The sequence below is a fragment of the Lonchura striata genome, chromosome 6, assembly GCF_046129695.1.
Source record: "Lonchura striata isolate bLonStr1 chromosome 6, bLonStr1.mat, whole genome shotgun sequence".
In the NCBI taxonomy this organism is placed as follows: Eukaryota; Metazoa; Chordata; class Aves; order Passeriformes; family Estrildidae; genus Lonchura; species Lonchura striata.
The window spans coordinates 2,619,599-2,642,968 of NC_134608.1; the positions used below are offsets into that span (position 1 = coordinate 2,619,599).

General features: G+C 49.1%; 1 protein-coding gene across 1 annotated transcript in view; it reads right to left on the reverse strand.

Moving 5' to 3' along the window:
• Positions 1–23,370, reverse strand: part of TXNDC16 (thioredoxin domain containing 16) — a 38,640-nt gene that overhangs the window by 9,428 nt on the left and 5,842 nt on the right. The window contains exons 3-16 of the mRNA XM_021538428.3: positions 22,285–22,488; positions 21,271–21,353; positions 20,473–20,546; positions 19,602–19,676; positions 18,667–18,788; positions 18,059–18,149; positions 15,960–16,116; positions 14,745–14,911; positions 14,356–14,416; positions 12,772–12,916; positions 11,922–12,068; positions 11,415–11,474; positions 4,609–4,777; positions 4,160–4,296 (exon numbers count right to left, since the gene is read on the reverse strand). Coding sequence (XP_021394103.2) covers positions 4,160–4,296; positions 4,609–4,777; positions 11,415–11,474; positions 11,922–12,068; positions 12,772–12,916; positions 14,356–14,416; positions 14,745–14,911; positions 15,960–16,116; positions 18,059–18,149; positions 18,667–18,788; positions 19,602–19,676; positions 20,473–20,546; positions 21,271–21,353; positions 22,285–22,453 — 1,657 coding nt within the window. The 5' untranslated portion in view covers positions 22,454–22,488. The remainder of the gene's footprint in view (positions 1–4,159; positions 4,297–4,608; positions 4,778–11,414; positions 11,475–11,921; positions 12,069–12,771; positions 12,917–14,355; positions 14,417–14,744; positions 14,912–15,959; positions 16,117–18,058; positions 18,150–18,666; positions 18,789–19,601; positions 19,677–20,472; positions 20,547–21,270; positions 21,354–22,284; positions 22,489–23,370) is intronic.

The window sequence follows — 23,370 nt, forward strand, 5'->3', positions numbered from 1 at the left end:
ATGAAATGTTTTTAAGGACCTACAGTCCTTAAGCGTTCTTGGAAACAGGAGACCAATTATAAGTCTAAACAGAAATCTTATAAATCCCACTGACCTTTGAGAAATGATGGATGATGACTTTACTGGAGTAGGGCTAAGAGCCTGGAGATAAACCAACCTTTCCCTCAAGTGTCTCTTGGTTTATCCAGCTCTTCCCAGCAGACTGAGGCTGTTGCAGGATAGGGAAAACCAGGCTGGGCTGTCTTGGTCACAGCTGAGACTGAGAGCACAGCTCCAAAACAAAGCTGACTGCAGAGCTGTTTTATTCCCTTATAAAAAGCCTCCAATTTCACAGAATTCCAGAATGATTTAGGTTAGAAAAGACCTTAAGCTCATCTCGTTCCACCCCCTGCCATGGGTAGGGACACCTTCCATCAGACCAGGTTGCTCCAAGCCTTGTCCAGCCTGGCTGTGCTTTCAGGCAGTGGATCCATGGAAAACCAAGCTTTGTGGGAACGTGCAAGGCATGGTGGGGAGCTTGTGAAATGCAGAGATCAGAGCTCCACACAGCTGCTGCCAAAGGTGGGGTGAGAACAGGGAGGATTTCAACACCACCACCCCCCTCCTCCTCTGCACTGAGCAACTGAAAGCAACAAAACCAGCTCTGCTGACCCAAGGAGAGGGAGAAATCTCACTCTTTGGAGAAGCCAGGTTTTTCCTGAGGATTAAGGGGGTATCTCAGATACAGCCATGATATAAATTGCTGTCACACACCAGTGACTGTTCCTGAGGATGTTCACTGTCACAGCACAGCTGGCCAGCCCAAGCTCCTGGGAGCAGTGACTCAGAGCTCAGTAGATGGAGCTGCCTCACAATTGGTCCCTTTTTGGTTCTTTGAGTCCTGTTTTGCAGCTACACTCAAAGCTGTATTTTCCACTGTTTCCCACGTGGCCCATAAACTTTCATTTAAACTGTTTTCCTTTTTAAATGGAAGGAGTTCCTTAAGGAGTGGTTCATTGAGGGCTCAGTCATTATCATAGAATCTCTGAATGGGCTGGGTTGGAAGGGACATTAAAGAACATCCAGTGCCACCCCTGCCATGGGCAGGGACACCTTCCACTGTCCCAGGCTGCTCCAAGCCTGTCCAACTTTGTCTGGGACACTTTCAGGGACCCAGGGGCAGCCACAGCTTCTCTGGGCACCTGTGCCAGGGCCTCAGCACCCTCACAGATAAGAATTCCTTCCCAATATCCCATCCATCCCTGCCCTTTGTCAGTGGGAAGCCATTCCCTGTGTCCTGACACTACAGGCCATTGTCCAAAGTCCCTTTCCAGCTGCTACAGAGAAGCCATTCTTGGATGTTGCTTTCCAGCTCTTCTGGTGTTTAGTTATTTGATTTTATCAGTGCTGAAAGAAAAATTCCCATCCTAAGTTCCTCCACCATGCCTTAAATCCTCACTTGAGATATGAGCTTGTCTTGAAGTGCTGCCCCGGGTCAGCCCTGGCTGCAGGAATTCCCTCCTAAGTCAGGACAACCTCCAGCAATACCAGCAATACTTTGACCTGATTTTGTCCTCACTCCCAATCACACTTCCAAATTTTTCCCTATTTCTGGCTGTACTAGACCCAGAGCCACACAGCAGCCCATATTTCTCCAGGTTCTTTGTAGTCAAATCTCCTCCCAACAAATTCACACAGCTCCACTGCAGACAGGAAGCACTTCAAAAAATCTATTTCAATATTTCCTAGGAAATCAGTCCCCCCTGAAAGCGCAATTTTAATTCCCTGAGGGGGCTGACCATGCTTTGCAGCACAATCCTTGAGCTGGAATCCCAGCTGCCCTGAACTGCACAAGCACAACTTCACTGCTTTGGGAACAAGAAGGACTCAAAGTGCCAGATGAGGAAGGGTCTAAAATCCCTGAAAAGTTTTGGGAAGCAGGATCTGAGTCCCTCTGGAAGGAGGCATCTTCTGACCACGCTCCTCAGCACAGCAGCTCCCGTAGGATCTCTCCTGCCGTCCTCACTTGGCTTCCACTGATGCTGCCAAGTCCTGTGAGGCACCAGAGCTCAGGGATATGTTCAAATATTTCAATATTTTCAAATATCCCTGTGGGCTTAGGACAGTTTTACGTCATAGGATGCTTCCAGTTTCTGCATCAAAACCAAATTTCTGTCCTAAGAGTACTCAGAGTTTCCAGGAAAACCTCGTTCATTGCCCTCATAACACATTCACTTCATCCTAGTAAATTTTATTTAGGATTTTTCCACCAAGCTTCTTTTAGCTCAGACCCCACAAAGGGCTTGTTAACATAGTCCTGATGGTAAGGGTTGGAAAACATCCAGGATGTTTTTAGCAGGACATCTCATTGCTCTGTTGCAGTTCACTAGAAATGACAATGACCCCACTCCCTGCTGCTCGGGGTTAGAGCAGGAATTCTGCCATGCGAAAATAATTAGGAATACCAGATAAATCTGCAGGTTGATAATAGGAACAATGTGGTTCTCCTGACTCCAGCAAGGCTTGGTGCCAGAACAGCTGGCTCCAGGTTCCTGCTCCCTCAGGCTGTTCTGCATCACAGCTCCAGCACCCTCAGGAAGTGGGTGGAGAAGACATCCCAAATTTCATCTCCCTGTGGCTGAGTTACCCCAGGCTGAGGATGCCATCCTACACTGCAGATGGAATGTGCCCTGAGGGAAGAGACAACCCCACAGAATCCACAAAAGCTGTCTGGAAGCCTCCAGGGCCCTTGTCTGCATGGAAGGAAATGAGCAACAACTCTGTAGAATCCCAGGATGGGTTGGGTTGGAAATGGCCCAAAACCCATCCAGTTCCAAACTCCTGCCATGGCAGGGACACCTTCCACCATCCCAGGGTGATCCAAGCCCTGTCCAGCCTGGCCTTGGACACTTCCAGGGTGTCAGGGGCAGCCACAGCTTTTCTGGGCTGGATGAAAGGTTTTTTGGGATCAGTAGGATTTCCTGCTGTATTTACCAGATTAGATTTCCAGAGGAAAGCAGAGAATTGGCTGTCAGCTGTCTCAGGGAACACAGCCCAAGTGTTTTTTAGTTGGTTCCAGGCATCCTATCTTGTTCTTACCTCTTCCCTCTGGACCCTCTCAAGAGAGAAAGTAGCTTGGTGCATTCAACCAAAGTTTAGAGCACAAGGGAACTTTAAAACAAAAAATAGTCTGAAAGCTTGATCTTAAGTAAGATTGGGAAGTTCTCCTATTTTTAAGGCAGCAATTCCCAGGGGGAGCTGGCAACTGAGAGCCTGTGGGGTTGGAAGATCTCAGCTCCCAACTGTGAGACCCTGCCAAAGGGGGCCCAGAGAAGCTGTGGCTCACCCTGGATCCCTGGAAGTGCCCAAGGCCAGGTTGGACAGGGCTTGGAGCAATCTGGGATAGTGGAAGGTGTCCCTGCCCATGGCAGGGGTGGAATGGGATGGGCTTTAAGGTCCCTTCCCACCCAAACCATTTCATGATTCTGTGATTTGCCTGAAGTTCTCTCTCCAGACTGGCTTTATCCCCTCTCCCTTGGTAATACGTTGCACTTCTGTGTCCATCTATTCCAAAATCCACAAGTGGATTTCATTGAGTTGTTCACAATTCATTCCTCCTGATGCAGGAAACATCTGTTTTACCTTCTTGCTGTTCTGTTTAAAAATAAAAAATAAAGGTTTTGGATTGTGTGTTACAAGAACTGGGGCTACTGCTTCTTAAGGAGAAGTCAGCAAGATCCAAGAGTAGATCTCCTCCTTTTTTAAGGAAGAAGATTCTGGGATATGTTGTACATGGGCTCCAGGAAGAGGCTGATGGATCTGGGCTAAACCAGAGGCTTAAAGGGAATTGAATGCCAGCCTACAACTACTTTGAAGGGATTTATAAAGAGGACAGAGCCAAACTCTTCAGGGCAAGGGGCAGGAGGTACAACAGGAACAACAGGCTTGGGAAGTTTCTACTCCCACAGTGGGTGTAACAAACCCACCTGGCAGCCGAGTGTCCTCTGAGCCAGGGTATGGGTCTGAAATCCCACCCCTGGAACCACCTGCTACCTTCTCACTGTACAACTGGAAAAGGCAGTGCCAGGTAGGCTGTGTTGTGAACTTCCAACAGCTGGAAGCAGCCCAGTCCCACCAGGAATGAAGCTGGAGAGTGCTGAACCCACCAATCCCAACAAACCTTCACTGGTGGCTGAGCTGAAAACTCCCAGGAGTGAGGTGTGGTGGTGGGATGAGAGCTCAGATGGAAACTCCCCTCTTAAATATCCTTCTGCTTCATCCATCGTGGCCAGCTTCAGGGGGCAGGAAACCTGGCTCCTGTGGAAAGGCAGAGAAACAACTCGGGCTGTTGTCTTTTCTGCTTTTGGGATGAAGAGACAACATGGCAACCTCAATCCAACAAGGCTCCATCACAATGGGACAAGTGTGACACCTCATTAGATACAAAAATTACCATCTGGGAAGGTGATAATTATCACCAGAGAGGTGCTGGAGCTGAGAGGGAACAGCCTGAGCCAAACTGAGAGCACTGGGAGCCCCACTAAAAATAACAGAGAAGGAATTCCAGCAAAAAGGCAGGGATGGTGACAGAAGATGTGGCAGATGTCCCACTGGGGATTTGTCACTCACAGCAGGATGAAGCTGCTCAGCTCTTCGGTTTCCCACATGCCACCATATGTCACTGACTGCTGTCCCTCCTTGTAAATCCTGATGGTGGGGAACTGGGTGACATTCTCCTGGGAGCAAAGGCCAGGCCAGTCCCAGCAGTTCACCCGGGACAGCAAAACCCCTGGGGCTCCTACAGTGGAAAAGAAATACTCATGAATTACATTAAAAACTAAAAACAATAAATTGGTTAGAAAAGAGAGCTTTTTATTAGCTCAGTGGATATGACTGTCTATATTTGTATTAATGCTGACAGAAATATACCAAAATCCAGCCCCAAATACACAATCCCTTTGAATACAGCCCATCTCCCCTTTGAAATCACTAATTCCCAGAAACATTCACATCTGACTCGTCAACACCACAAAATCCAGAGACATCTGTCCAGGAGCTCAAAAGGCAGTAGGGAAAGGTGTTGGAAATACCTCAGGAATAAGGCCAAGAGGAAGAAATAATGCAGGCACTCACTTACAGGAAAGAGGGAAGATAAAGCTTGGCATGATGGAGGAGGAGGATGCAGCCAAGGTTTTTGCATTTATTAAGCTGTTCAATATTGAAAAATCTCTATTCTACCTCAAGCATGAAGCCAAATGCACATGGATCAGCTAAAGGGGGTGGAAGAGAGATGCTCCCATCCACTGCCCTCAGGCACAGGGTGGGATTCTTAGGGCCATCCTGAGAGCCAGGAGTTGGGCTTGATGATCCTTGTGCATCCCTTCCAACTCAGGATTTTCTGTGATTCCACCCATGCCATGAGCAGACATCTGTAGGACCTTAAGAAAGGAGTCTCGTAAATAAGGGAGTGGGAAAGGAAGAGCACTTGGGAATTACAGAGCAGTCAGTCCAACTGTGGGTCCTGGGAAATGTCCCAAAAAGGCTTTTTATGGGTCACACCAAGACAAGAAACCCAAGAGGCTGGTAAGAAGTGAAACACATGAAAAGTTGGCTCCTTGAGTGCTCTCTACGAGCCCAAGATTTGTGCAACTCCAGCATTTCCTTCAGCAAAGAATAATGAAGTCACAGAATGTTTGGGTTGGAAGGGACCTTAAGGCTCCAATTCATTCCACCCCCTGCCATGGGCAGGTTTATTCTTAAACTTTCCACTATCCCAGGTTGTTCCAAGCCCAGCCTGGCCTGGAACACTTCCAGGGACCTTACCAGCCTTTCTTTCATCTTAGGGCTGAGTGAAGCCCAGCACAGGCTGCTGTTGGTCCATGGCTAACCTGACCTAAATCCTGACCAGCTCCACTCCTTCCCTTCCCTTGGCTTCCAGCCTCACCTGAGCTGGCTCAGAGGCTTGACCAAGGACAGTGTGCAGTTCTCCGTGCCCACAGCAGGAATGTTCTATCTCAGAAATCTTCATTCCTTCCCCAAATCCTTCTCTGAACAGGACTCAAAAGCTGCATGGGAAAGCTGGGATAAAACCTAGAGACAAGTACACATATGGAGGCAGACCATGGCAAAGAATCCGCCAGAAGCCAGGGTTGGGGCAGATGATGATGGTTTCTGAAGAGAAACTAGCCAAGTTTTCTTCTCTCCCTGTCCTGGGTCTGATTCTCATCACTAAATTCATTAAAGGCCTGGCTGATAGAATAAAACACATCCAATCTGGTTTTGATCTCCAGCCTAGAGGGGCAGAAAGCAATTTGAAGGGCAAAGTGTAAGGACAGCAGCATTCCATGAGGAGAAGCAGGATGCAAATGTACCACCAGTGGTGCAGGAAAGGGATGGGCACTCAACAGCATCTGCAGTCCATGGGAAGAAAATTCTTTTCTTCTGTCCTGGTGAAACTTCTGCAGAGCCCAGCAAGTCAGCCTGGGAAACACGTTTTTGGAATGGTTCAAGCAAATGAGAATCTGGAGCAGTTTGGAAGATTTCCCTCCTAAGGAAAAACCCAACCAAGTTTTGTCTGGAAATTTCCAGCGAGAGAGAAACAACAAAATCTAACAACAACACGTCAGGGGTGCTCTGAGGGGCAGTGAGATCACTGGGCAGGGTCAAGCAGCAGCCCATGCCAAGGTGGGGAGGGCTGACCAAGTATTAAAACAAGTTCCTGAGAACTGAGCACAGCTGATTGTTGCACAAACGTTGTGCAGAGGAGTTGTGGACCCCCTAACCCCTGGGAGGGCTCCAGGGCAGGTTGGACAGGGTTTGGAGCACCCTTGCATAGTGGAAGATGTCCTTGCCCATGGTAGGGGTGGAATGAGATGGAGCTTTAAGGTCCCTCCCAACTCAAACCCTTCTGGGATTCCATGAGGGGGCGAAGGCAGAGGTGACCTCAGCATGAGTTCCTACTCCTTATCCCTGTATCCTTGGCCTCCCACAGAGGACCATTTTCTGCAACCTTCATTTAAGGCTCTGCACTGCAGTTCACATGAGGAGTTTGCTGCTGTTCTGCCTTGTGTCAAACTCTTGTGCAGAAAAAGCAGGAAGAAGCACAAGTGAAGGGCCTGCAAATCCACTCAGGCAGGCAGCAATTGTCAAAACACTCCACGAGAGCAGAAATGGTTTGTGTCATTCCCAGACTCTGCAAGAAGACCTCCAACTGAAAGCCTGACCTCAGATTTACACCTCTGATCCAGTATAGCTGGTTCTCATCATTTCTTACCACATCATCTTGTGTCTTGCCCAACTCTGGAAAATAATTCCATGGAAATGGGGCTTTGATATCCTGTTAAAATCGAGTTGTGAGGCTGCTTGAAGCTCTTTCAAAGATTAACTTTAATATTTAGATATTAGCACAGGGAATTATCTACCATATGCTCTGAAGGAGCCCCATCTGGCCTGAAAAACACCCACCCCAACCTGCACCATTTCATTAATGACTGAACAAGCAGAACTTTCAGGAACTGAGTTACTCAGCAAAGGACTGTCCAGCCCTGTGGTCACTGCTGAATGGGTAGAAAGGTGAAAGAGGAACACAAAATCCTGCCCTGTGGTTTCAGGTGCTATAAACCCAGCAACAGCAAGATCATCTGTCCTAGATGTCTTGGAAAACCAGGAAAAGACAAATCATTAATACCATAGAGAACAAGAACAATCAGGAATCTTTTGAACTTATAATTATTTGGAAGGCAGGACTAGCATGGTGCATGAGCATGTTCAGGGAAAGGAATGGAGCTGGGGAAGGGTCTGGAGCACCAGGAGAGGCTGAGGGAGCTGGGAAGGGGCTGGAGAGTTCCTGAGGGAGCTGGGAAGGGGCTGGGGATTTCCTGAGGGAGCTGGGAAGGGGCTGGAGAGTTCCTGAGGGAGCTGGGAAGGGGCTGGAGAGTTCCTGAGGGAGCTGGGAAGGGACTGGGGATTTCCTGAGGGAGCTGGGAAGGGACTGGGGATTTCCTGAGGGAGCTGGGAAGGGGCTGGGGAGTTCCTGAGGGAGCTGGGAAGGGGCTGGAGAGTTCCTGATGGAGCTGGGAAGGGAATGGAGAGTTCCTGAGGGAGCTGGGAAGGGAATGGAGAGTTCCTGAGGGAGCTGGGAAGGGGCTGAGCCTGGAGCAAAGGAGGCTCAGGGGGACCTTGTGGCTCTCACAGCTCCTGCCAGGAGGGGACAGCCGGGGGGTCAGGCTCTGCTCCAAGGAACAGGGACAGGAGGAGAGGGAACAGCCTCAGGCTGGGCCAGGGGAGGTTTAGGCTGGATATTAGGGAAAATTTCTCCATGGAAAAGGTTGTCCAGCCCTGGCACAGCTGCCCAGGACAGGGGTGGAGTCTCTATCCCTGGAGGGATTTAAAAGCTGTGTGGATGTGGTCTTTGGGGACATGGGACAATGGTACCCTTGGCAGTGCCAGGGGGAATGGTTGGACTCAATGATCTTGGAAGGCTTTTCCAACCTAAACAATTCCATGATTGTATTAATAAACCAGCTCACTTGAAGAGCTGGTCCAAAGGCCCCAACATGAAAGAAAAGTTATGTACAAAGTGCTGCACTTTCAAAGGAACAGTCTAAAAGAGAATGGGAACATCTACCTGGAAAACATCACACAATGAACACTGAAACCCTCACTCCAGCATTTTGCTCCATGGATATAAATTGCTAAATCACGCAGCTGATTTTCCTGTCTTTAAGCTGCAATTTCACTCCCTGCCTTTGTAAGTCCCTGGTCAAAAAGACCCCACAAGCACAGAGGAGGGAAGCAGAACCAATTTTCATCACAATAAACTGCTCTTCTTAGATACTGATTTCCTTTCTTTGCAAAAAAGGCTAATAACCCACCCAGGAAATGCTCAGCACTATCTCACCTTCACATCCTCTGCTCTTAACCCTACTGCCTCCAAAAATTCCCATCTTGCAAAAGCAAATCAGAGGTGCAGCAGTGAGCCCCAGTGAGAGTGGAAACTCCTAGCTCCAAGGGTAGAAAAGGTGCTCAGTTCAGCAAGACAGAGATGCTCTTCTTTGTCTCCTGCTAAACTGGATCTCTCAACAAATGGAAAACACTTGAGGGCTGGAAACTTCACTTGGTGAGGATCTGCTGAGCATCTGGAATGGGATGACTCACGGGGTCATTGCAGTCTCCAGCCTCCTCCATTCCCCTGTGTTTGATCACACGTGGCCTATTCTCAGTGCCATTCTGCACAAAGAATTGGCATGGGGAGCAGGACCTGGTTCTGCAACTCAAAATGTGCCTCCAGCACGGGTGATTCACTCCTCAGACAGCTGCTTGTGGATTCCCAGCCCTTGGGAAGGAAGCTCCACCCTGGAGCAGGCAGTGCTTCTGGGGAGCTGAGAGTGCCCCAAGCCATACCCTGATGTTCTGTTCTCAGTCCTGCACAGCTTGAGGTCTTCTTCCTAATCCAACCATCACTGAGAGCCCAGGCAACAGCATCCTCTGAGGTTTTCCAGCTCCTCTGGTAGTTGGATCTCCCAGTTCCCTGAAGTTCCTTCACCAGCAGGGAAAAAGGATCGATCTCCAGATCCACCAATGCAGCTGTTCTGTGTCTGCTCCGAGCTCATGGCAGGGAAACCACACTGGAGTAATTCCATCTGGCCTGGAGGGTCTTTGGAGAGACCTGAGTGATCACAGAGGAAAGGTCCTGACCCCAGACAGTTCATGATCTCTGCTGAGAATCTGTCTGTGGCTGCTTCCCTGCCCTGAGATCGTTATCAAGTGATTCAGAACACACATGACCCTACAGAACCCACCAAGGGTTGGGAAAAGGCTGGGTTTTACCCACAGATTCTCCTGTGTTGTTCCTTTAGCTGGTCTGGCTGCTGGGGAAGTCCAAAACAAACCCCAAACCATCACCAACCCCACAACAACAATGACCTCTCCTGTCCCTTCCTGTTTATTGCTGGGATTTCAGTTCAGATCAAAGCTGCTGATGACTTTCCCTTCATGCAGACCATGAATGCAGAGCTGCTTTCCTCCAGCCCTCAGCACTGCCTGCAGCATTCCCAGGACAGCTTGTAAGCAACTCCCACTGCAGCTGCTTCCCAGAAAACTGTGGGGCCCTCTGCACACTCCATTTATGTCCCCACTGCTGAATCCTGCAGGACACGGTGCCCAATCCCAGGGGGCTGCCAGCACCGGAAAAATGAGCCTTGATGGAGGAAAAAAAACAGGAGAAGGCACCAGCCACCTCCAGAGGTGCTGGAATAGCTCTTGCCCAGATCCATGTGACTTCCCCACTGTGCCACAGTGGGATGAAACCACCTCAGTGTCCCCTGCAGACAAGGGGAGAAAAGAAGCATCTCTGGAAGAGATTCAGCCCATGCAAGAACCCACCTCTCCAAAAAGCAGAATGGGATGGGGTTTAAGGCCTGAATGTGTGAGGTTTACACTGCACAGACCCTCCTGAAGGATCCCTCCCTCCTGCTTTGTTCCCAGGTTCCCTGATGTGCTGTCTCCAAGTGCTGCTGATTGTTCACCATCCCTGTGTTATTTATGAAGTTCTGTGGCCACCTGTGAGAGTTCCCACAACTGAGGCAGACTGCAAGCCCTGGAGGCACCATCCCTGTAAATGTGATATTGTCCTGCCCTGTGCCTGCCCACACCTGTCTGTCCTCTTTCCCTCCAAAACCAGGGATGACCACAGCTCCTTTTTCCAGCAGAGCTGAAGTGCCACCCAGCACACTGATGTAGGGCCTGGGCAGGACAGAGCCCTGAGGGGCACAAGCAAGACCCTGTTTCCACGTTCCAGGTCACAGTTCCTGCTGTTTGCTGCTCTGTGTCACCCCCTGGCCCCTCCCAAATTTTCCCTGATGCAGTCACTGTGCCCAGCAAAAGGGATCACAGACTAATTTGGACTGGAAGGGGCAGGGAAACTTTCCACTATCCCACGTTGCTTCAAGCCCCATCCAACCTTGCCTTGAATGTTTCCAGGATCACAAAATCATGGAATTGTTTTGCTTGGAAAAGCCCTCTAAGATCACCGAGTTCAACTGTTCCCCCAGCACTGCCACCATTGTCCCCTGTCCCCAAGTGCCACATCCACACAGCTTTTCAATCCCTCCAGGAATGAGGACTCCACCACTGCCTTGGGCAGTTGTACCAGGTCTGGACAATGCTTTCCATAAAGAAATTTTCCCTAATATCCAGCCTAAACTCTCCTGGTGCAACTTGAGGCCATTTCCTCCCGTCCTGTGTTTTTTCCCCTGGGAACAGAGATTCTGCAAAGATCCCTAAATCAGACACAAAGGAGTGTTCCTGAACAACCTGGTTAGAGGTCTGAGGAGGAAAACTGAGTGTGCTCCAGGTGAGGGAATGAGGTACCATCCATGTCTTGGTTCCTCCTGCCAAGAGGAGCAGATGAAACCCTGAGCCCTGGGGTTCCTTACCCTTCAGGTGAGCAGCCACCTCGGAGTAAGAGCGCAGCACTGCCAGGGACACAGCTTCCCCTGAAACACAGGAGAGGGGAAACACAGCCCTGAGGGAGAGCCAGGGGACAGCCAGCCCCACCTTGCTCCCTGACAATGTCACATTATGAATCTCTGCATCCTGAGGTGCTTCGAGCTCTGGAGGATTTGAAATAAATAAGGAAAATTTAACTTCATGCTTCATGTCTCTGCCTATGTCTAGGCCAGCCCATGATTCCACGCCACATTAATTTCCCCTCTTGTCCCACATTTTTTCCTATTAAATGTAAGTTAAAAATCTCTTAATATCAGATTAATATCTGCTATTATCAGCCAATGAGAAGAACTGATTTAATCTGAATGTTATTAGTGCCCATGGGACAGGAGGTGGCACAGATTAATGGTCAGAACTTGTCTTCAGGATCATGGAAAGCACAGAGAACATCCCAAAGTGACAAAAGGGACAGCCAGGCCACATTTCATACTCACAGCTGGCATAAAACAGCACCACTGTCCGAGCAGCCTCTGAGAGGGAAGAGTGGAAGTTCTCCTCTGTCAGGACAAGGATCTGCTCCAGGGGCAGCTCTCTCTTCTTGTCCCTGGAAACTGCTTCCACCACCTGGTCATCCTGAATATCTGCAAAGGAGCCACAGGTGTGTCCAGGGCAGGGGGAACTGCAGCTCCCTGGGCCACCCCAGTGCATGATTTTGTAATGCAGAACCCCTCAGCAGAGACGTGGGGTGAGTGAAATCTTGTATGGGGAGAGGAGGTACAGCCACACAGACAAACCCCTCAAAATGCCCCAGTCCCACCTCACACCAGCTCTGTCCTTGACTGGAACAATACTCTAAGCTCCTCTAGGATCCTGCCCCCTTTTTATTAAGAAAACACCCCCAGTTTTCCACAGAGAACAAATGCATTTTCAATTCTGCATTGCAGGAACCAGAGTTTTCTCCCTGGAGGAAGCAAGTCTGGATCTGCTCTTAAAAAAACGTGTCTCAAACCCTTCCAAGGGGATGGATGTTTTTCAGATGCTTGTAGAGTACAAAGTGCTGGGAGCACTTCAACCCCCCCATGCCTTTGGAGCATCCAAGCACATTCCTGTCCCTCACACAGCAACTGCTCCTCCAACAGCTCTGATTTTTCTCTCTGGTGTTTCCACTAAAAATCAGACCTGTCTGTCATATTCCAGTGACCTCAGAGAATGAAAGAGCCACTTTGTGGCCACCATGAAGTGACTGTGATGGTTTGCAAGTGCTCTCTAATGCTTTGCCATGTCTGATGCTGATTGCACCTTCTGTCTGATGACAATCAGCTTTTCACTTGATTAATTGCACACCTTGATTGTTATTCTCTTTCTCATCTTCATCTTCCTCCTCCTCCTCCTGTTCATCCTCCTGGATTTGTTTCACCTTGTTCTTATCTTCCACCAAGGTTATAACTTCATCAGTGTCTTCCAAGACCAGGTATTGGATTGGCATTCCCTGAAGAAAACAACAAATCAGTGGGAGCACAACATTCCCCCTCTGCTTATTTTGACTGCAGACCAAACTCCAGGCTGATGGGGCACCATCTCCCAACTCCTTATTTTTGGGATATGTCACGGATCCCTGAAGCTGCCAAACAGGGGAATGTCTGGGTAATGTTTCTTTGACTCCATTTCTCCTGTGCATGAGTTTTTCTCACTCCAGGCTGATGTTTCTTTGTAAATGAAAGGAAAACTGGCTAGGTAAGTAAATGTGATTATGAAGGATCCTGTGGTGAAAGTGAACACCAGCCCCATCTCCCAGCAACTTAACTCAGATCCAGCACTGCAGGAAAAATCCCAGTGGCCAAGGAAGGAGAGCAGGGAAGTACAGGGGCCACTTGGATGTCCCCTCATTAGAGGGGTCAGGCTGGGTCCAAGGAGCCCATCACAGCCTGGGAAACCAGCTCAAAAAATCCTTTATCTCATGGAGCTCAGCCAGGAGAAATGTTCCCAAGCGTACAGGGACTGGCCACCCATGGAAAGAAGCAAAAAAGCAACATGAATTTCTCAGAAATGAGACCTTGTCAGCTTAAAACCAGCACTGGCACCAGCTCAGACAAAGGCACTGGAGAGAAAATGGAAAGTTCATCAGGAGCTGAGAGAAATGACAAAGTGCTTGCACCTCCCACGGGCTCCCAGAGCCACCCAATGTGCACGTCTCTCAGCAGGCCATGGGAAGCCCTCAGGGGATGCTCAGGTCTGATCCTGCACCTGAAATCACCAGTGGGACAGTTCAGGTAATCTGGGGCATCATGTGTTCCCTGGCATCTGCCAGCACCCAATTCCAGCCTGCCTCACAAGCTGGGTCAGATCCCTCCAGAGTTAACTCATCCTGATCAACCTCATTTAACTCACACCCTGCCCTTCTCCCAGCTCACTGCCAGAGGCACTGGGTTAGATAAGCCAGCACAGACCTTTGGTTGTTTGCTCTTTGTTTCACACTCAGTCCCTCTCCCATCTTTTGACACCTTTCCTAAGGCCTTTCAGAAGCCCAAATCTTTTGGGGAATTTGCACTTGGATGGAGTTCACAACTTTGTGTTGCCTTAAGGGGTAGTGGAGGTGTCACTCAATGTTTTGGACCAAAATAAACTCACTGTTTTCTCTTTCCCAGCAGGCACAGTGGCTCTGCAGCACCCAAATCATGGAATCATGGAAGGGACATTAAAGATCACCTAGTTCCACACCTTCCACTATCCCAGGTTGCTCCAAGCCCTGTCCAACATGGCCTGGAACACTTCCAGGGATGGGAAATCCACAGATTCTCTGGATAGCCTGGGAAAGACACTTCCCCTTGAGCTTCAGGGAATGCTGTCAAATCAATCCCAGAGAGGAGCAATATCCCACCACCCTCTCCAGAGCTAAGAGTTGTCCAATAAAGAAATCCAGCATCCAACCTCATCTGGTGTCTTGAGGGCGACGTTTGACCGGTGCAGAACGTTCAGCTCTACAAGGTCCCTTCCAAAACACAAAGTGAACATTAGGTGGTGACATGGAAGATCACCCCTCCTCCTTCTGCCCTAATTCCACCACTGCTAAGTTTCCTCTCCAAAATCTCTCTTAATCTGAATATTTTTTCCACCCCTAAACCAGTAACACTTTCAAATTAGTACAATTCTGGACAAATCCTTAAATATGAAACACCCTGTCACAGGATATAGCCTGGCTTTACTGCCTTTCATCCAAATGTGATTGAGTCCACTGACTGTCATCCTGGTGTTGGGGTAACCCAGCTCAGAAACTCCAGAAAAAGCAAGGAGAACCCCAAAACACCTGAGAGAAATACCTGGACAAAAGGGCAACTCCTGCTTTCCCCAAGAGCTGCCAGGCCACAAACTCTGCTGTCCTCCTGTCAGCCTCGTAGGTCTCTTTCTGGCTCAGGATGAACACCAGGGGCAGCCCGAGCTGCAAGTGAACAGTGGAGATCTTCTCTGGGTCCTCAGCAACCTCTGTCTGGAGAACAGCCAGGGTTATGCTGCAGCACAGCTCCACAAGTTGAAGGTACCTCAGTTCTTTCCCAGCCACAGAAATCCTCAGGAAAAAGCTTCCAAGTTCAATTCTAAAACATCCATGGAAGTAGAGCCCACACAACTGCAATTAAACTGTTCCAACATGTCACGATCTTCCCTGTTAAAAACCTGGGCTTTATTTTGTGGGGGGGGGTTTGTGGTTTAGCAATTCCAGATGTCAAATTTCCACTCATTTTTATTTACCTGGCATCCACTCCCTGGGGCAGTTTGAGAATCCCAGCCACAACATGCAAGAGCTGGAATCCTTCCCTTTCTGCCTTGGACGTGCTGCTTCATGACAGCACAGAGGTGCTTGATGAAGTGCCATCCCTCCATGGGCCTAATCCAGGAAAATGGCTGAAGGAGCATTCCTTCATCTACTCATCCTTTTGGATGGCCAGGGATGACCACTGGGAACAGGAGGCTGCTGAAGTTCTCTGCCCCGTGGAAGGAGGAAATTTGAGGGAGCCTCCTCTTCCTTGTGATCACCAAGGTGTGAGGGACCGATATCAAATTCCAGAGGGTGCTGAAACTCCTGAAGGGAGCAGCTGAGGACTTTGGGGTTGTCTCGTTTAGAGAAAAGGAGGCTGAGGGATGACCCCATTGCTCTCCACAGCTTCCTGAGGGGATGTGGAGAGGGAAACGCTGATATTTCCAGAGTATCCAGGGATAGAACAAGTGGAAATGGTTCAAAGCTGCATCAGGGGAGGTTTAGACAGAACATCAGGAAGGTTTCTTTACCAAGAGCACTGGAACAAGTTGGGCAGTGCTCAAGAATCATTTGGAAAATGCTCTCAATAATATTTACATTTTGGCAAGCCCTGAATTGGTGAGGCAGTTGCACCAGGTGATTCCTGCTCCTTGCCTGGACCCACCCTGGAAGGGGCAGATCCCACACCCAGCCTTTCTCTCTTCTCTCACCTCCCTCATCCTCACACCCCCACCCTGGCCTCCCACCCAGGTTCCCAGCAGTTTCTCCTTCCCAGTCCTACCACCAAGGGAGCCCCCATGAGCTTGAGGTGCCTGTGGATGTTGAGCAGGGTCAGGGGCTGTGCCAGGGCTGTCCTCCTGCAGGGCTGGGCTGGTTCTGTGGCCCACTGGCAGTGGCAGAACGAGAGCCAGGCAGAAGAGACATCGGGGTCATCATGGCTGTGAGAGAGCAAACAAAACCCACCCTGAGCAGGGGTTCAAAGTGCCCTGACAGAAGGAGCAGGTTTGCTGATGTGTTTCACAGATTATCCTCAAGCCCGGGGTTTGGCAGGGTTGTGGAACAGGCTGGAAGAACTGGGGTTGTTCACCTGGAGAGAAGAAGGATCCAGGGAGAGCTCAAAGCCTCTTTCAGGACCTAAAGGGGCTCCAGAAGAATTGGAAAGGGACTGAGGACAAGGCATGGAGGGACAGGACACAGGGAAAGGCTCCCACTGCCAGAGGGCAGGGATGGATAGGAGATTGGGAAGGAATTGTGCCCTGTGAGGGTTGAAGGCTGCTCAAATAAGCTGTGGCTGTCCCTGGATCCCTGGAAGCGTTCCAGGCCAGGCTGGACAGAGCTTGGAGCAACCTGGGACAGTGGAAAGCATCCCTGGTTAGCTGTGACACCATCACTGCTGGTGGCCTGTGGGTAACTTTGGGAAGTCACTTTCCTTTTCCAATGCACCCATTCCCTACCCCTAAAACAGGGATCACCTTCTTTGGCTAAGGATTTAAGAGCTCTCCATGGAAGAGCAAAGCGCAATATTAAGACCTCAAATCCTGCTGCCCCGGTTGGCTGGAAGCTGTTCCTGTTGGAGGAGCTCCCACCCACCACTTCAGCAGGTCGGGAGGAGGCGGCGCTGCTCTAAGGAGAATTAAGGCGATTCCTGTGCAATGACAACCGTGCCATCTAGCGGGAGCCACAGCACGATTCCCCGAAATCCTGCAAGGATGGAATGAACGGCACCTCGGGACGGGGTGATTTTGTCACTCTGGTGCCTTTGACAAAGTCCCAGGTAACTCATGATGGAGTTACTAATGTTGGAAAAGCCCTCCAAGTCCAACCCAGGATTGCCAAGGCCATCACTGAGCCATGTCCCCAAGTGCCACATCCACACAGATTTTAAATCCCTCCAGGGATGGGGACTCCACCCCTGTCCTGGGCAGCCTGTTCTGATACAACAACCCTTTCCAGGAAGGAATTTTCCCGAATATCCCATCCAAACCTCCCCTGGCACAACTTTAAGCCATTTCCCCTTGCCCTGTCCCTGTTCCCTGGAGCACAGCCCGACCCTCCTGGCTGTCCCCTCCTGGCAGGAGCTGTGCAGAGCCACAAGGTCCCCCTGAGCCTCCTTTTCTCCAAGCTGAGCCCCTTCCCAGCTCCCTCAGCCTCTCCTGGTGCTCCAGCCCCTTTCTAGCTCTGTTCCCTTCCCTGGACACACTCCAGCCCCTCAGTGTTTGTCATGAGGAGCCCAGAACTGACCCCAGGATCTGAGGTGTGGCCCCAGCAGTGCCAGCACAGGAGGGACAATCTCTGCCTGGGCTCTGTAGCCACAGGATGGTACAAGCCAGGTGCCAGTGGCCTCTTGGCCAGCTGGGCACACTGTGGGCTGAGGAAGCAATACCCCATGTGCTGTTCCCACCTCCTCCCCCACATTCCTGACTGCAGGAGGTCACACCAGCAATCACATGGAAGGATCTGCCATTCTAAAGCAGCTCCTCCTGTGTGGGAAGGGGGTGACCACTGAGGCCACAGGATGGGAATTCCCAAATCCATGAGCAGTGCTCCAGTTTTTGCTCTTGGATATCACAGCACGAGGTGGGAGTGCTTTAGGATTTTAATATCAGCTCTCCTGGAAACCCATGGCTGAGGTTTGATCCATCAGCCACAGAAAGGAGACACAGGGCTCTTCTCCTGGGTGAAATCCCACCCAATACAGCCACAAACAGCAAGGCTACTCCAAGGAACACAACCAGCAACTTTTGGAAAACAGATCTGACTGTCCACCCTTGGCACAACATCCTAATGCCATCCCAGAGTTGCTGTGGAATCTGAGACCCCAGGAGTGAGACAAACAGTGCATAGAAGTGGCTCTCCACGGTGGGATGTGTCTGGACATACCTGGTGGCCTTCAGCAGTGCTGCCTCAGTTGTCAGGACAAACTGATGGATGGTCCCATAGACAAAAGCTGCCTCCATCACAGCTCTGTGCTCTGGAAAGGGAAAGACAAGGTGAACTTAGCTTTGTTCCCTCCATATCTCCTGTTTCATCATTGCCAGGTGTAAATATCAATTCCCAAGCTTTCAGAAACTCTTGGTACAATGTCACAGAGTCTGTCTGAAAACACACTGTGAAGAGAAGTGAGCAACTGGAGCTGGATCCCATTCCTGATCCCCAGCAAACAGGTGCTGTGTGAGAATCCATTCCACTGCAGAGCCAGAGATCTGCCCAGGGATTTATTGTTTTTAAGATAGCATCCACTGGCTTGCTGTCCCTCTCCAAGTCTGTCTCTCAAGGTTTGTGCTCCCAGCAAAACTTTTCTGGTGCAACTGATTCCTTTTGGAAACAAAGCAAAACATATGGAAATAGAGATCTTGTGGCTGGGTGGCCCTTTCAGGTTTTCATTTGAAAGACTTTGGATCAGAAACTCAGCTCCTGGATATTCTACCAAAAAAAAAAAAAAAAAAGCTGGAGGAAGAGAGGAAAGATGGAAAGCTGAAAATCCATACCTGCTGTCCCAGTAGCTGGTACGTAGGCAAAGACCATGTTGGACTTCCCTTTCAATAGATTTTCAATGTTCTCAAGGTCTGCCAGTGTTTCAACATATTTAACTTCATTAAAGAGCAGGGCACTGTGGAGGCAGAGAAAACCTTATTAGCAACTGGTTGAAGAGTAAATTTGCAGCCACACAACCATGATGGGAAAAACAGGGTAAAATTCCAGCTTCTTGCTGGCAGATTAAGGATTCACAGCCAACTGGAGGTGCCCAGTGTGTGCCCACACCACCAGGTGTGTGCTGGTGAGTTGTCTCAAGGGAAAAAGTTTAACAGGGTCAAACCATTATGAAGAGACAAGCTTGACTGAGAGCAGCCCCTGGTATACCTTGATGCCTCAGGTTTTATATTTTTCAGATTCTGTGCTGCTTTAGTGTGTGGGTCTGGGCTCCAGATCAGGGGATGGTGAGCTCTCTGCACAGAGTAGGGAGACAAAACAATTCCTGCTCCAGCTGGGCACCAAGGACAAATGATCCAAACCTCAGCCCAGGAGCACAAACACCGTGAGCTGGAGAGAGAAAAACAAGCAGGATGGGACTGATGGGCTGGAGCTGGAATGGGACAATGAACTCCAAGGTGCCAATGGAGCAGAACTGATCCCAGTGAGAGTCCCTGTGAGCAGTTGTGCATTTTGGGACCATTTTGGTTCATCTTGAGTGCAACCCTGGCTGGGCTCTTGTGCTGCCCAAGGTGGATCCATGGAGGAGAGATCCTTTGAATAAATCCCTGCTTTATTCTTTAGCTCCCTCTGGTCTCTGTTCTAGCTCAGCCTTCACAAGGCATCCGTTTCTGGCAACCCAGATGGGACACAAGGCATCAGCCTGGGGTTGGCATTTAGGGGGAATAGAAAGGAAAAGGATTTCAGAGAGTGGGACGTGGTCTGGACTTACAACAAAACGTTGGCGACGATGGAGTTCACGTCGAACAGAGCATCGGTGAGGAACTCTCGGATCAGTCGGTTTCCTCTGGGGAGAGAAAAGAGTCACCAAAGGAATTGAGAGAGATGCACTGCATGGATCCATGGAAAAAGGGAGCAAAGGCAGGCACAGAATGATAGGGAGGATGATGGAGAAATAGCAGAACACACTTGAGATGTCTTTGATCAGAGTCGGGAATCATTCACGCCCAGTTGAGCAGGTTCCTGCTGCACCTGGGGACATGGTGGCCTTGGCGGTGCTGGGGAAGGGATGGACTTGATGTTAAAGGTCTTTGGAAAGGTTGGACTTGATGATGTTAAAGGTCTTTTCCAACCTTAATTATTCCATGATTATCAGTACAACAGTCAATGAAAACTGAGCTGATACATGGAAAAGCTTCCTGTGACAACCCTTGGAGTGACCAGGAGCTGAACCTTCCCATCCAGGGCAGAAGATATAATCCGACCAACAAGGAGACCACCAAAAAGTGTTTCTTTCTTGGACTAGACCCAAAATCTTGTGGCCTGAGTACAGCTCTGGGGGTGGGAAGCCAGAGGAACAGCAAAACATTGATGGAGGGTTTCTCCTGTGGTTGCATTCCACAGCTCATCCCTCTGCTGCTCCAAGGAACTTGGGGCAGGATGGGGGAATTCACACTGAGGACAAAGCATCTCCTCTGCCTGTGCTGGAATTTTGGGGGTACCTTTGGCTAAACTATGCAGGTCACTTTTCTCCTCATGGCTCCTCTCATTCCTCCGCAGACATCTCTGATTGCTGACAGTGTTTCCTTCAAACACTTGCACTGGAAAGTGATCCCAGTGCAGTGCCCAGAAATGCTCCTCACCTGAACAGGAAGGCTTTCCTTAATGCATTTTCTTTTCCACAATATCTTGAGACATCCTCTTTGGGACAATTCACCTAGACAGCAAATACATGTAATTACAGATTCAGCCCCATAATGACCACACACACCCCCTACAGCTTTCTTCCATTCAAGACTGTAAATCCAGCCTTTCCAAGAAGGGAAAATCCACCAAAATGGAGACAGAAATGGAGAGTGGAGTTTGTACTTCAGTTTTCCAGCTCAGCCTGCTGATTTGAGTAAGAGAGGATCAAAAGACCCCATGGTCTACCCAGCATATTCAAAGGGACAGATCAGTGCTTCCTTACTGAACTTGGTCTGTAGCTGGAGGAAACTAAATAAATCCAAATATAAATATATAAGCACTTCTTAGAGTCTAATTACACTTGCCTGAATTTGTAATTCCCTCACGTGAATCTGAATAAAATTTCAGCTAAAAACTCCTTTGTATGAAATATTTATTGCACTGAGCTGAAAAGAACTTAGCCAACCTCGTCCATCACGAACATGGACACTGGAACAGGCTGCCCAGAGAAGTTGGGGATTTTTCATCCCTGGAAATGTTCCAGACCAGGCTGGACAGGGCTTGGAGCAACCCAGGATAGTAGAAGGTGTCCCTGTCCATGGAAGGTGAGGTGGAAAAGAGATGAGCTTTAAGGTCCCTGAAAGCCAAAGCTGTTCTGTGAGTCCAGAGCCTATGGAAAAATCTGTGTTCATCTCTTCCCTGCTCATCTCCTCCTTACTCCATCCCACCCAGCAGCTTCCCTGAGTCCCATTTACCTTCACCACGGAAACACCATAGTCCTGGAGGGCCTCAGCTGAGCTCTCAATCTGCTCCCAGAAGGGCTGAGCACCAGGAGAAACTGAAACACACACACAAAAAAAATCCTCTCCAAGTCCTCAGGGTGAAGAGCATCCTCCTGCCACACACTGAGATGTGGGAGATGTTCCTCAGCCCATGCCAACGTCTTTGGGAAATCACAAAGAACAAAAGCAAGGTCAAGGATGTTCTCCTAATCCATGACAGCCTTTAGTTCTCCCTCAGGAAAGGGATTTCCCTTTTTTTAGCAGATATTATGGAAGAGGGAAAAATCCTTTAGGAAATTTGCTTTCTTCTCCACAGTACCTCCAGAAAATAATCCAGAAAATGAATGAAGATGTTTGAAGGACCGTGCCTGAGGACACAACCAGGAAAGAACCTATCCCAAGAGGTCTCTGCCTGTCAGGAGCACTTGGAATTCTGCAAACACAGTGCTTAACCAGCTCCTCAAAACCCCCTTGGGTTTAAAAACCTCAAGAACTGCCCCTTCACTGAGGAGGGCCACAGGTTGATCAGAGGGATGGATCAGTTCTGCTAGAGGAAAGGCTGAGAGCTGGAAAACAGAAGGCTTTGGGGTGAATTAACTGCAGCCTTCCAGTGCCTGAAGGAGCCAACAAGAAAGCTGAAGAGAGACTCTTTACAAGGGATGGAGGGACAGGACACAGGGAGCGGCTTCCCACTGCCAGATGGGAGATTGGGAACTGGGAATTCCTGGCTGAGAGGGTGGGGAGGGGCTGTAATAGAATTCCCAGAGAAGCTGTGGCTGCCCCTGAATCCCTGGAAGTGTCCAAGGCCAGAATGGACAGGGCTTGGAGCAGCCTGGGATAGTGGAAGGTGTCACTGCCATGGCAGGGGTGGAACTGGATGGGATTTAAGATCCTTCCAATTCAAACCATTCCATGATTCTGTGGTTGTTCCACTCTCACGCAGCCTTGCTGAGCCCCAGCTGATGGAAACTCACATTAAACACGTACCACTGGGGGTGAAAAAAGCCAAGGATGTTTTTCCAGCTTCCAAGCCACTGAAATAGTGCTGGGGGTTCGGCTCCTGCTGCAGGCTGGCACTTCCACATTTTGGGATGGAGGAGGCACAGAAGAGAAGGAAAACCAAGGAAGAAACCCATCTGTCCTTTTGGGCTGACATGGCTATTCCCAGCTACAGGCACAGGAGAGTCACAACTGGGGGGAAAAAAAATTTAAAAATACATAAACACACACAAACACATATATGAGTGTTTCTTTGTTTTAGTCTCTGTTACATGACTGTAATTTCCAACTGTGGAAGTTATTATTAATATGACAAACATCTTGAGGGTATTATGAATTAGTCACAAAATCCACAGGTGACTCAAACAACTGCAAAGAGGACAGGAGAGGCCACTCTCTTCCTTCTGAGTGGCACCTTCAAGTGCACAGACCCTCAGTGCTTTCAGTTTAGGGCTGGTTTTCCTCCCTCCTTTTTATTTCTTTTGAGTCAAACAAAAATTCCATGCACAGGCATCAAAACAGTGACAGCATCATCCACAAACCCCCGCCCAAACTGTCTCAATTCCTGCTACAAAGCTGTGAGGATGCCAGTAGAATTTATGTGGCCCTGAAAGGTGTTTGCAAAGGGATGGGATGTGTTGTGGTTGCCAAAAACCAAATGGCCATTTGAGATTCAAATAGGAGAGCTCTTGTTTGAGTGCAAAAGAGAAATGTGCATCTTCTGACACTTGTTCCTGGTCAGAGTGAGGAAGAATTTTGCAGGTATATTTATAAAGATTTTCTAGCTGAAGTCCTCAGCATGAGGATGTTCTGCTGGTGCTTCAGGAACACATGTTCCTTTTTTTTTTTTTTTTTATAGAATAACTGATTTCTCTCTTATAAGGATTTATGTAACTTAAATGGATGCTATTTTTGTATATACTGCTGGGTTTTTTACTTTACTCTGTGATCAGACGTTCTATACAATTTAACCTTTAAAGGATTAATTAAAAAATCAGATTACCCTTGACCTAAAATATGTGTAGCAGCAAGTCAGACAAAAATTCTGTAAAATCTTTTCTGCTTCTGGCTACT